Genomic DNA, 12,521 nt, shown 5'->3' on the forward strand with positions numbered 1-12,521 from the left:
TTGGCGGGTCTGGGCTGGGGATTCGAACCCGCCACCTTAGGTGTACGTGGCTGGCGCCTTAGCCGGTTGAGCTATAGGCGCCGAGCCTAGTTTTTATTTTTGAGACACAGTCTCACTCTGTTGCCCTGGGTAGAGTGCTGGGGCATCGTAGCTCACAGCAACCTCAAAACTACTGGGCACAAATGACCCTTTTGCCTTAGCATCCTGAGTAGCTGGAACTACAGGCACCTGCCACAATGCCCCTATAGTTTTTCTAGTTTTTTTTTTTTTTTTAGAGACAGAGTCTCACTTTATCACCCTCGGTAGAGTCCGGTGGTGTCACAGCTCACAACCTTCAACTCCTGGGCTTAGGGGATTCTTTTGCCTCAACCTCCAAGTAGCTGGGACTACAGCACCCACCACAACACCTATTTTTTTTTGTTGAAGTTGGGCTGGGGCCAGGTTTGAACCTGCCACCCTCGGTGTACTTGGTGTATGGGGTCAGCACCCTACCCACTGAGCCACAGGTGCTGTCCGAGTTTTTCTATTTTTAATAGAGACGAGGTCTTGCTCTTGCTCAAGCAGTTGGAACTCTTGAGCTCAGACAGTCCACCCACCTCAGCCTCCCAGAGTGCTAGGATTACAGGCGTGAGTCGCCACTCCCAGCCTTTAACAAACATTTTAAAGAAGTCTTATACTATCTTTTTTCGAAGCATAGCAGATTAGCAGGTAACTAGGCAGAGGAATTATCAGAAAAAGATAAACTGACAGCATTAAGTGACATGAAGCAGGAAGACAGAGAATGACCCAGAAAAGATTAGGTTAATTGACATCCTCTGTCTTGGGTGCTGAAAATCAGGGAAGAAAATACTTTAGAAACTACCCTGTTTAAAATACTTGCCTGGAGTCATCTTCAGCATTCAAGACAGAGCTGTAGGCAAGGCATCACACCGACCTTGCCTGACAGACAGGCAAGGTGGTCATACCTGTAGTCCCAGCTACCCGACAGTCTGAGGAAAGAAGACCGCTGGAGCCCAGAGTCTGAGGCTGCAGTGAGCTATGATTGCGCTACTACACTCCAGCCTGGGCAACAGAGGGACACGTTGTCTTTAAAAAAAAAATAAAAAGCCCTCCCCCCACCAAAGAAAACTCCTAGTGTCCAGTGGTTTATGCTTTGACCAGCAGCCATCAAGTCCGTCACTCCAGGAGAACAAAGACTGGGGCAAAGCCACTGAGGGCCACCAGCCGTCCACCAGGAACACTTCAATGGTACATCCAGTTTCCCCTCTAGTCTCAGTTTTAAAAACTATCACCCCTTTGTGTTTAAAGGGAGAGTCACTCTGTGGGCTAGGTTCTGCATAAGAGATGCTATCCTCAACCCGCATTCCCCAACATCTGGTATCACTCACGAGCGGTCGCCTCTGCAGAAACCATTACCTCTGGTTCCTACAAAAACCAAGCAAAAAATGAAAACGAAATGCCCCGAACGACGTTATAGAATGAGAGACATTCATGAGACGCTGTCCTCACTGGGTACTAAGGGACTATCCCATAGCAATCACTGCCACTTATTCCGGTCCCAGGTATATCCTGCTGCCTAAAAAGAAAACGCCCGCGGCCCAGTCACAACCCATCCTCCATCTACGCGCTGGAGGCGGGGGTGGCCGGCGCCCGCCCGACCTGGTGCGCCTGGAAGAGGCAGCAGCTACAGCACCGCAAGACCCGAGCTCGCTGAGGTGTCGCCATAGCGAACTCCTTCGCCACCAATACGGTAGCCGCCTGGCCTGGGCTCTTGCCTTGAGCTCCGGCCTCGCCTCCCGCGCAACTAAGTCCTCTCCGGCTTCCCTGACGCGCGCCTGCGCCCTACGCTCCGGCCCGCTCTGGCTCCTCCCACCCACGTATGCTCCCGCTCGCCTAGTCTCCCTAGCCTGACGTGCGTGTGCGCCACAGTTCTTTGGTCCGCCCCGCCCCGCCCCGACTGGGTTCCTGGCTCACTCTTGGCTGTATCTCGTGGGCGATTTCTGACCTTGGAAAGGCTCTGAGATTTTTACTGCTGCGTAGTTCGCTGTCCCGGTGGGCTTGGGTCAGCCAGCTTGCCGACTCAGTGTGGGACCCTGGGTCAGTTCCCGATTCTTTCTGAGCCGGCGTCTCCTCCTGGGCTCGCCGGGAAGAGTGAAGCTGCACTGGCGTAGCCTGCGCAGCCTTGGCTAGTTGGAGTGCCTGGGCCCGGGGGGAGGGCCCTGCTCCCTCCACCCTCTGGGGATTTGCGAGTAGTAGGGGGCGGAGAGGGCAGTTAATCCTGGAGCTGGAACTCGTAGAACTCCGAGGAAAACGGGCAGCTCGCCAGCCCCACACTTCGCAGAGAGGGAGCCGGGGACCGGAGGTGTTTGAAACGTAAAGCAAGCCCGCTGGCGGCAGAAGAAAGCCTCCTTGGACTCTGCTACGGGACGTGGCCGAGCGAGGCTAGCTCTGGGCAGGGGAAGTATTGCGGTTCTGCCCCAGTAACTCCAGGACCCTAACTCCACGTTACAAGAAAAAACATGTACATGATTTCTTAAAGGATTGCAGGTTTGTTGCAGAAACGAGGAAAAAAATACAGATGAGTAGAAAAGCAGTTTTTCCTAGTACTACCATTTTCTGGTGTTTATTTTTTTCTAGGCCAAGGCGTTCACGCATGCCTAACAAGTCATTTTGTTAGATAAAATTATAACATCTGATCCTGACAAGGATGTGCACTTAGAGGACGCTGGTAGAACAGGAAAACTGAAAAACCATGAAAAGCAATCTGGCAGTTTCCACTCCCCTGAGAAAAACAAGCGCATCACCCAGACAGATCGATTATTTATGCACTGACGTTCACTGAATTGTAACAAAAATAAATGTTCTACAGAATAGCTAGAACCTCAGACATCCACCACAATGCCCGGCTAATTTTTATACAGAGTTTAGACTTTGAAGTGAAAATGTTGGCACGTGTGTTGTAGAGAAGCAAGGTTATAAAATGTTCATGGGGCTCGGCGCCTATAGCTTAACCAGCTAAGGCGCCAGCCACGTACACCTAAGGTGGTGGGTTCGAATCCCCAGCCAAACGACAATGACGGCTGCAACCAAAAAATAGCCGGGCGTTGTGACGGGCGCCTGTGGTCCCAGCTACTTGGGAGGAGGAGGCAGGAGACTCGCTTGAGCCCAGGAGTTGGAAGTTGCTGTGAGCTGTAATGTCACGGCACTCTACCCAGGGGGACAGCTTGAAGCTCTGTCTCAAAAATAAATAAATAAATAAATAAATAAATAAATAAATAAAATGTACATGATTTCAATTAGGAGATGCTGGGCACTATTTTAAGGGGTGCGAGGGTGTGTGTGGTTAGGGTTGGTGATAGGTAATTTTAATTGTTTTAATAATTTTCCAATTTTTGTACAATAGACGTGTCAGAAAAAATAATTTTAAAAATTGTGTTTTGAGGGATTGAATACAATATGGACAGTGGCCAACGGATGACAATAGAACTCTGACCAATACACCTTTGCAGTTACCAGGCCCTGCAGCAGTTGACTGAGATGGTGAGGACTTGGTCAAGGACCTCCTGCCTCCCTACCTGAGAACCAACCCTAGAAAGGCAAATGTGCTCCCCAAACCACTCACGTAAAACATCCTGCCTCTTGTTAGCTCACCTCTGGCTGCCAGCAGCCTGCATTCAGAACATACCAGAAACCTTCCCATTGCTCTTCTTTAGAATCTGCCACATACAAGTGATGGTGACTGACTCCCTTGCAATATAGCAAGCTCTGAGTAGGCTGTTTCTCATTTGGATGGTCTTTGTTTCCAAGTTTGAATTATTGTGGCTGAGAAAACAGGGCAGCTGTAAAGAATTTTTTTTTTTGCAGTTTTTTTCTTTTTTGGCTGGGGCTAGGTTTGAACCCGCCACCTCCAGCATATGGAGCCAGCGCCCTACTCCTTTGAGCCACAGGCACTGCCCAGAATGTTTTGTGATTATTGAAAAGAGCTGGGGGCTCTGCGCCTGTGGCTCAAGTGGCTAAGGCACCAGCCACTTACACCTGCGCTGGCGGGTTTGAATCCAGCCCTGGCCTGCCAAACAACAATGAGGGCTGCAACCAAAAAATAGCCAGGTGTTGTGGCAGGCGCCTATAATCCCACCTACTTGGGAGGCAGAGGCAGGAGAATCGCTTGAGCCCAGGAGTTAGAGCTGTAATGCTATGGCACTCTACCCAGGGTGATAGCTTGAGGTTCTGTCTCAAAAAGAGGAAAAAAAAAAAAAAAAGAACTGGGTAAAAATTTGTGTATGGTATCAGTTCAATTCTGAAAAAACATAACAGAAAAAACTAAAACTCCAAAATACTGAGTAGTAGTCTTTAGTAGGAGAAATTGCTTTTCTATTTTTCTCTATCTTCTCCTATTTACAATAAACCTATAAACTATAAAAATTCATGTACATGTGTTTCTTTTTGGAAATTATAAAAATGACTTGAGTGATTTGGCACAACTTAAGATAGGGTTCTGTTCAGTCACCCAGGCTGGTGATCCTCCCACCTCAGCCTACTAAGTAGCAAGGACTGTAGGTGCAAGCCACCACACCTGGTAAGTTGTTTTGTTATTTGTAGAAATGAGGGTCTTGATACATTGACCAGTCTGGTCTTCAACTCCTGGCCTCAAGTAATCCTCCCAGCTTGGCCTCCTAAAGTGTTTGAGATTATAGGTGTGAGCCACTGTGTATACATAAAAATATATTTAAATTTTGTATCAATTATTATGTAATGTTATTCTGGTTGTTAAACATTTTGAATTATCTTCCTAGGTTGAATAATTAATAGATGAAATTACTGTTGTATATTTTTGTATTTTTATTATGTGAATAGGCTAGATTCCTCTTTTATATTTTTACCTTTAATGTTTTTGGTGTTCATGAGGGTTATTTTTTGTTTGTTTCTGGTTTCGTTTTTATTTTAAGACAGAATCTTACTCTGTCACCTAGGTTAAAGTGCTGTGATGCCAGCTAGCTCATAGTAACCTCAAACTTTCAGGTCCAGGTGATCCTCCTGCCTCAGCCTCCTGAATAGCTGGAACTACAGATACTGACCACAATGCCTGACTAATTTTTCTATTTTTAGTAGAGACAAGGTCTTGCTCTTGTGCAGGTTAGTCTCAAATTCTGACCTCAGTTGATTCTCCTGCCTTGGCCTAGGAGAGTCTAGGATTACAGGTGTGAGCCACTGCACCTGGCCTGGTGTCCCTAAATTTATGGTATTTAAAATATTTAACCATGGCTTGGTGCCTATAGATAGGTGGTTAGGGTACCAGCCACATACACCAGGGATGGTGGGTTCAAACCCAACCAGGGCCTACTAAACAACGACAACTGCAACAAAATTAGCCGGGCATTGTGGCAGGTGCATGTAGTCCCAGCTACTAGGGAGACTAAGGCAAGAGAATCACTTAAGTTGGGCAGCGCCTGTGGCTCAGTGGGTAAGGCGCCGGCCCCATATACCGAGGGTGGTGGGTTTGAACCCGGCCCTGGCCAAATTGCAACAACAACAACAACAAAATAGCTGGGTTGTAGTGGGCACCTGTAGTCCCAGCTACTTGGAAGGGTAAGGCAAGAGAATTACCTAAGCCCAGGAGTTGGAGGTTGCTGTGAGCTGTGATGCCACAGGACTCTAGAGGGTGATAAAGTGAGACGCTATCTCTTGGGGAAAAAAAAAAGAGAGAATTGCTTAAGGTTGCTGTGAGCTGTGATGCCATGGCATTCTACCAAGGGCAACATAGTGAGACTCTGTCTCAAAAAAAAAAAAGATTCTGGGAAGATGGCCAACTGGTAGCAATCCTCAGCATAGGCTCCTGACCAGAGAGAGAAAAACTGGATGGAATTGGAATTTATGAAGCCAAAGGTGGGGAGCTAAGCAAAGAAAGAAGTTAGGCAAGCTGTAACTCCAAGGAAGAGCATTCAAGAAAACCAATTGCAGGTACAGAGCCTATTGACTAGAGAATAGGAGACCCCTCCACCAAGCTGGAGCCCCACTGTAAGCTATCTGTGAAGGAGGAGGGAACAAGACCTCTCATTCTACCTTGCTGGAGAGATCTGATAAACACCAGGTCTCTTTCTCCAATGAGGTCCTACTTACATTCCTAGACACCACCCTGTCAGGCATAGAATTGAATAGATACTTTCCCCCACAAATTCAAACTCCCAGTCCACCCCTCCCACCTTGCATGGTGATCTGAAGTTCAGCCCCCTACAGAGAACAAAGTGTTTGGTCTTTTCCTGAGAGATCTGGGCATAGTGTGGACCACCAACCATCCGGACGGAATATATGACTAATAGGGAAGAAAGAGGGTGAGGGAAGAAAGGGACCCTTGGTGGGAGGAGGAGCAGTCCCCTAGTTATGACTATGCCTGGCCTGTGGTGGTGTTGACCCTCTGTTCGGGCTGTCAGGTGGGACAGGGTGTAGAACCCCCAGCTCTGACAGTGCCCACAGCAGGAGAGTGGTTACCCTGTGTGGACTGAGTTTGGTGGGAAGGGCTGGTCCACATCTCCTGTTGGGCCTGCAAGCAGAGGCTTACCAGGCATGGACTGAGACCCGAGGGCAAGGGCATGTTCCCCTGACTCCAACAGAACCCTCGAGCAGAGGCTTGCTGGGTGTGAACCAAGTCCTGAGGGCATGAGTGTGGTCCCCTGTCTCTAGCAGGGCTGGTGAGCAGAGGCTTAGCAGGTGAGGACTGAGACCAGTAGACAGGGTGTGGTGCCCTGACTCCAACAGAGGCTTTCCAGGCAGTGGACTGAGACTGGCAGGTGGGGCCATGTTCCCCTGACTCCACCTGGTCTGCCAAGCAGAGGCTAACTGGGTGTGGACTGAAACCTGTGGGCAGGGCGTGGCCCCTGGCTCTAACTGGGCCTTTGAGCAGAGAAGTGGACAATAGTGTGGACTGAGTCAGGTGGGTGGGGGTTTGGATCCCTGGCTCCAATTGTGTTGTTGAAGACCCTTGAATCCCTCTCTGTTGAGGAGGGTCTGCACTACCTGAGACGATTTAATTGGAACTTGTGTCAGGGCTGTCCACTCGAGGATATTCTGAGGTTGACCTTCAAAGGTCTGTAGTGGAAAAGAACTGAAGGGTAGGAGCTGGGCACCACAGCTGTTTGTATCTCTTCACAGCTGAGATTTAACCCTAAAGCGTGGTTTCTTAGGATAGGGTAGAGGTTGGCTGATATCAAAATAGAGCTAGCTTGTGCTATCTCACTAAGTAGGTCCTTAGAGTCTCGGGCCAAAACTCGGAAAGGGGCCTTTGTACGATTGTAGGAGATAAGCCACAATTACAAAGCCCAGCTCTTCAGTAAGGGGCTGTCTCTACTACCTGGGAACCCAAATCTAATCTCACTCTACCATTTCTAATAACCAAATGGTGGAAAATAAACATGGTGTGGACCCAACAGAAGAACTCTGGCAACATGAATAACAAAAGTAGATCAACCCTCCCAGGAAGTGACAAAGGCAATACAACTGAAGATGCCATGCATAAACAAATGGCAGCAATGTCAGAAATTGAATTCAGAGTATGGATAGAAAATAAGATAAATAGAATGGAAGAAAAGATAGAAAATAAATTCCAAAGAATAGTTTCAAAGTTGTCTCAAGAAATTAATGAATTTGGCTCAGAGCCTGTAGCTCAAGTGGCTAAGGTGCCAGACACATACACTGGAGCTGGCAGTTTGAATCCAGCCTGGGCCCACCAAACAACAATGACAACTATAACCAAAAAATAGCTGGGCATTGTGGTGGGTGCCTGTAGTCCCAGCTACTCAGGAGGCTGAGGCAAGAGAATCACCTAAGCCCAAGAGCTGGAGGTTGCTGTGAGCTGTGATGCCACGGCACTCTACCAAGGGTGACAAAGTGAGACTCTGTCTCTAAAAAAAAAAAAAGAAAGAAAAGAAAAAGGAAAAGAAATTAATGGATTGAAAGACCAAGTCACCAAAGATACAGACATAATGAGAAAGGAGATAGCAGAGCTCAAGGAAATGAAAAAGTAGAGGAGCTCCGAAATATAGTAGAATCCCTTAGTAATAGAGTTGACCAGGCAGAAGAAAGGATCTCTGAAATTGAAGACAAAGCTTTTGAATGTTCCCAAACACTCAAGGAAGGAGACAAATGGAGAACAAAAACTAATCATTCCTTGAGAGAGTTGTGAGATCAAGCCAAAAGATCAAACATTAGGCTCGGCGCGTGTGGCTCAAGCGGCTAAGGCACCTGCCACATACACCTGAGCTGGTGGGTTTGAATCCAGCCTGGGCCTGCCAAACAATAATGATGGCTGCAACCAGAAAATATCTGGGCATTGTGGTGGGTGCCTGTAGTCCCAACTACTTGGGAGGCGGAGGCAGGAGAATCGCTTGAGCCCAGGAGTGGGAGGTTGGTGGGAGTTCTGATGCCATAGCACTCTACCCAGGGCAATAGCTGGAGGCTCTGTCTCAAAAAACAAAACAAAACAAAAAATATCCAGGTGTTGTGGTGGGTGCCTGTAGTCCCAGCTACTCAAGAGGCTGAGGAAAGAGAATGGCCTAAGCCCAAGAGCTGGAGGTTGCTGTGAGCTGTGATGCCATAGCACTCTATGAAGGGTGACAAAATGACTCTGTCTCAAAAAAAAATTAAATATTAGTCTTATAGGAATTTCCAAAGGAGAAGAGGATGGTCCTAAAGATACAGATGCTCTACTCCAAGAGATCTTGGAGGAGAATTTCTGAAGCATTGCAAGAGATACAGAACTTCAGATAGTTGACAGTTTCAGAACTCCAACAAGACTCAATCCAAATAAGCATCTGCTAGACACATTGTGATTAACTTTGTCAAAGTTAAGACGAAGGAGAAAATTCTGCAAGCAGCCAGAGGTTAAAAAAAAGCATCACCTACAAAGGGAGAAATATCAGAATGACTGCAGATCTCTCAGCTTAAATATTTCAAGCCAGAAGAGGATGGTCATCAACGTTCAATCTCCTAAAACAAAACAACTTTAATTCCAAGATCCTGTATCCAGCTAAACTGAGTTTCATTTGTGATGGAGAAATCAAATACTTTAATGACATACACATGTTGAAGAAATTTGCTGGCTCGGTGCCTATAGCTCAACCAGCTGAGGCGCCGGCCACGTACACCTAGGGTGGCGGGTTCGAATCCCCAGCCCGGACCCGCCAAAAAACAACAATGACGGCTGCAACCAAAAAATGGCCGGGCGTTGTGGCAGGCGCCTGTGGTCCCAGCTACTTGGGAGGCGGAGGCAGGAGACTCGCTTGAGCCCAGGAGTTGGAGGTTGCTGTGAGCTGTGATGCCGTGGCACTCTACCCAGGGGGACAGCTTGAGGTTCTGTCTCAAAAAAAAAAAAAAAGAAAGAAAAGAAAAGAAATTTGCTATAACTAGACCAGCTCTCCAGGATATTCTCAGACCTATCCTCCACAATGACCAGTGCAATGCTCTACCTCCAAAGTAAACTCATCCAGAATTTTCTGAACAAAACCCAAAGAAATAGTGAAAGAAATAAAATGTCTACTAGACTTCTGAAAATCATGACACCCAAAACACAACCATTCTCTCAATTAATGTGAATGGCTTAAATTGTCCTCTAAAGAGGCACTGGTTAGCTGACTAGATATAAACTCAGACCAGATATCTGCTGTATACAAGAATCTCACCTTACCTTAAAGGGTAAAAATAGACTCAGGGTGAAGGGCTGCACTTCTATAATACAGGTAAATGGAAATCAGATAAAAGCAGGGGTTCCAATTTTAGTTGCAGATACAATTGACTTTAAACCAACAAAGATAAAGAAAGATAAGAATGGCCACTACATATTTGTCAAGGGAAACACCCAACATGAAGAGATTTTGATACTTAACATTTATGCACCCTACCAGAATGCCCCTCAATTCATAAAGCAAACCCTAATGGATATGAACAACTTGATATCTTCCTGCACTATAATAGTTGGAGATTTTAACACCCCTTTGGCAGTTTTGGACAGCTCCTCCAAGAAGAAATTAAATAAAGAAATGTTAGACTTAAAACCGGACCCTAGAACAAATGGACTTTACAGACCTCTACAGAATATTTCATCCTAAGAAAACTGAATATACATTCTTCTCATCAGCCCATGGAACCTCCTCCAAAATAGGTCATATTCTAGGACACAAATCTAACCTCAGCAAATTTAAAAGAATAGGCTCGGTGCCTGTGGCTCAAGCGGCTAAGGCGCCAGTCACATACACCTGAGCTGGTGGTTTCAAATCCAGCCTGGGCCCACCAAACAACAATGACAACTACAACCAAAAAATAGCCAGGCGTTGTGGTGGGCATCTGTAGTTCCAGCTACTTGGGAGGTGGAGGCAGGAGAATTGCTTGAGCCTAGGAGTTGGAGGTTACTGTGAGCTGTGATGCCACAGCACCCTACCCAGGGATACAGCTTGAGGCTCTGTCTCAAAAAAAAAAAAATTTAAAAGAATAGAAATTATTCCTTATACCTTTTTGGACCACCATAGAATAAAAGTTGAACTCAACAGCAACAGGAATCTTCATACTCAAAGTCATGGTAACTAATCTTAGACTGAATGATAGTTGGGTGAAACACTAGATTAAGAAGGAAATCATCAAATTTTTGGAACAAAATGATAATGAAGACACTAATTATCAAAACGTGGGATACTGCAAAGGCAGTCCTAAGAGTTAAATTTATAGCATTGGAAGCCTTCATCAAGAAAACAGAAAGAAAGGAAGTGAACAACTTAATGGATCATCGCAAGCAACTGGAAAAAGAAGAACATTCCAATCCCTAACCTAGCAGAAGAAAAGAAATAAACAAAATTAGTGCATAATTAAATGAAATTGAAAACAAAAAAAATCATTCAGAAGATCAATGAAACAAAAAGTTGGTTTTTTGAAAAGATTAACAAAATTGATAAGCCTTTGGCCAACCTAACCAGAAACAGAAAAGTAAAATCTCTAATATTGTCTATCAGAAATGATAAAGAGGAAATAATAACAGACACCTCAGAAATTCAAAAAATCCTCAACGATTATTACAAAAAAAATCTCTCTTCATAGAAATATGAAACTGTGAAGGAAACGACCAATACCTAGAAGGTTGCCACCTTCCTAGACTCAACCAGAAAGAATTAGAAATCTTGAATAGACCCATATCAATCACTGAAATAGCATCAACAATACGAAATTTCCCAAAAAAGAGAAGTCTGGGACCAGATGGTTTCATATCCGAACTAGTGCCTAAGTTATACAACCTTTTCCAAAGCATAGAAAAAGATGGAATACTTCCCAGCACATTCTATGAAGCAAATATCACCCTGATCCCCAAACCAGGAAAGGATCCAACAAAGAAAGAAAATTATAGACCAATATCATTAATGAATATCAATGCAAAAATATTCAATAAGATCTTGCAAATAGAATTCAGCAACTCATCAAAAAAAATTATACACCATGATCAAGGTGGTTTTATTCCAGGCTTGGTTCAACATATGCAAGTCTATAAATATACTACATCACATCAATAAAATAAAAACAAAGACTGTATGATTCTCTCAATTGATACAGAAAAAGCCTTTGATAATATCTAGGATCCTTTCATGATCAGAACACTTAAGAAGGCTCTTGTGGCTCAAACAGCTAAGGAGCCAGCCACATACACCTAAGCTGGCAGGTTTGAATCTAGCCTGGTCCACCAAACAATGATGGCTGCAACCAAAAAATAGCTGAATGCTGTAGTCCTAGCTACTTGGGAGGTGGAGGCAGGAGAATTGCTTGAGCCCAGGAGTTGGAGGTTGCTGTGAGCTGTGATGCCATAGCAGTCTACCCAGGGTGATAGCTTGAGGTTCTGTCTCAAAAAAAAAAAAAAAGAAAAAGAAAGAAAGAAAAAGAAAAGAAAAAAAGAACACTTAAGAAAATAAGCATAGAAGGGACATTTCTCAAACTAATAGAGGCCATCTATGGCAAACCCACAGCCAATATCATATTGAATGGTGTAAGTTGAAAACATTTTCATTCAGATCAGGAAAGAGGCAAGGATGCCCACTGTCTCCACTGGTATTCAACATAGTAATGGAAGTCTTAGCCATCGCAATCAGGCAAGAGAGGATGATCAAGGGTATCCAAATAGGGTCCGAGGAGATCAAACTCTCACTCTTCATTGATAATATGATCCTATACCTGGAAAATCCCAGGGACTCAATGTCAAAACTCTTAGAAGTCATCAAGGAATACAGCAGTGTCTCAGGATACAAAATCAATATTTACAAATCAGTAGCTTTTATATATGCCAAAAATAGTCAAGCTGAAAATACAGTGAAGGACTCTATTCCTTTTACAGTAGTGCCAAGTAAGATGAAATATTTGGGAATTTGCCTAACAAAGGACGTGAAAGATCTCTATGAAGAGAACTATGAAACTCTGAGAAAAGAAATAGCTGAAGATGTTAACAAATGGAAAAACATACCATGCTCCTGGCTGGGAAGAATCAACATTGTTAAAATGTC

The 12,521-nt window shown here is 45.0% G+C and overlaps 1 protein-coding gene across 1 annotated transcript in view; it reads right to left on the reverse strand.

The window, feature by feature from the left end:
- The window catches only part of MRNIP (MRN complex interacting protein), a 22,859-nt gene extending 21,064 nt beyond the window's left edge, over positions 1 to 1,795 (reverse strand). The window contains exon 1 of the mRNA XM_012810978.2: positions 1,660 to 1,795. Within this exon, the coding sequence (XP_012666432.1) occupies positions 1,660 to 1,725 (66 nt within the window). The 5' untranslated portion in view covers positions 1,726 to 1,795. The remainder of the gene's footprint in view (positions 1 to 1,659) is intronic.
- Between the last annotated feature and the right edge of the window lie 10,726 nt (positions 1,796 to 12,521).

Source organism: Otolemur garnettii, unplaced genomic scaffold (assembly GCF_000181295.1).
Source record: "Otolemur garnettii isolate 467f Iridium unplaced genomic scaffold, OtoGar3 scaffold00146, whole genome shotgun sequence".
Taxonomy (NCBI): Eukaryota; Metazoa; Chordata; class Mammalia; order Primates; family Galagidae; genus Otolemur; species Otolemur garnettii.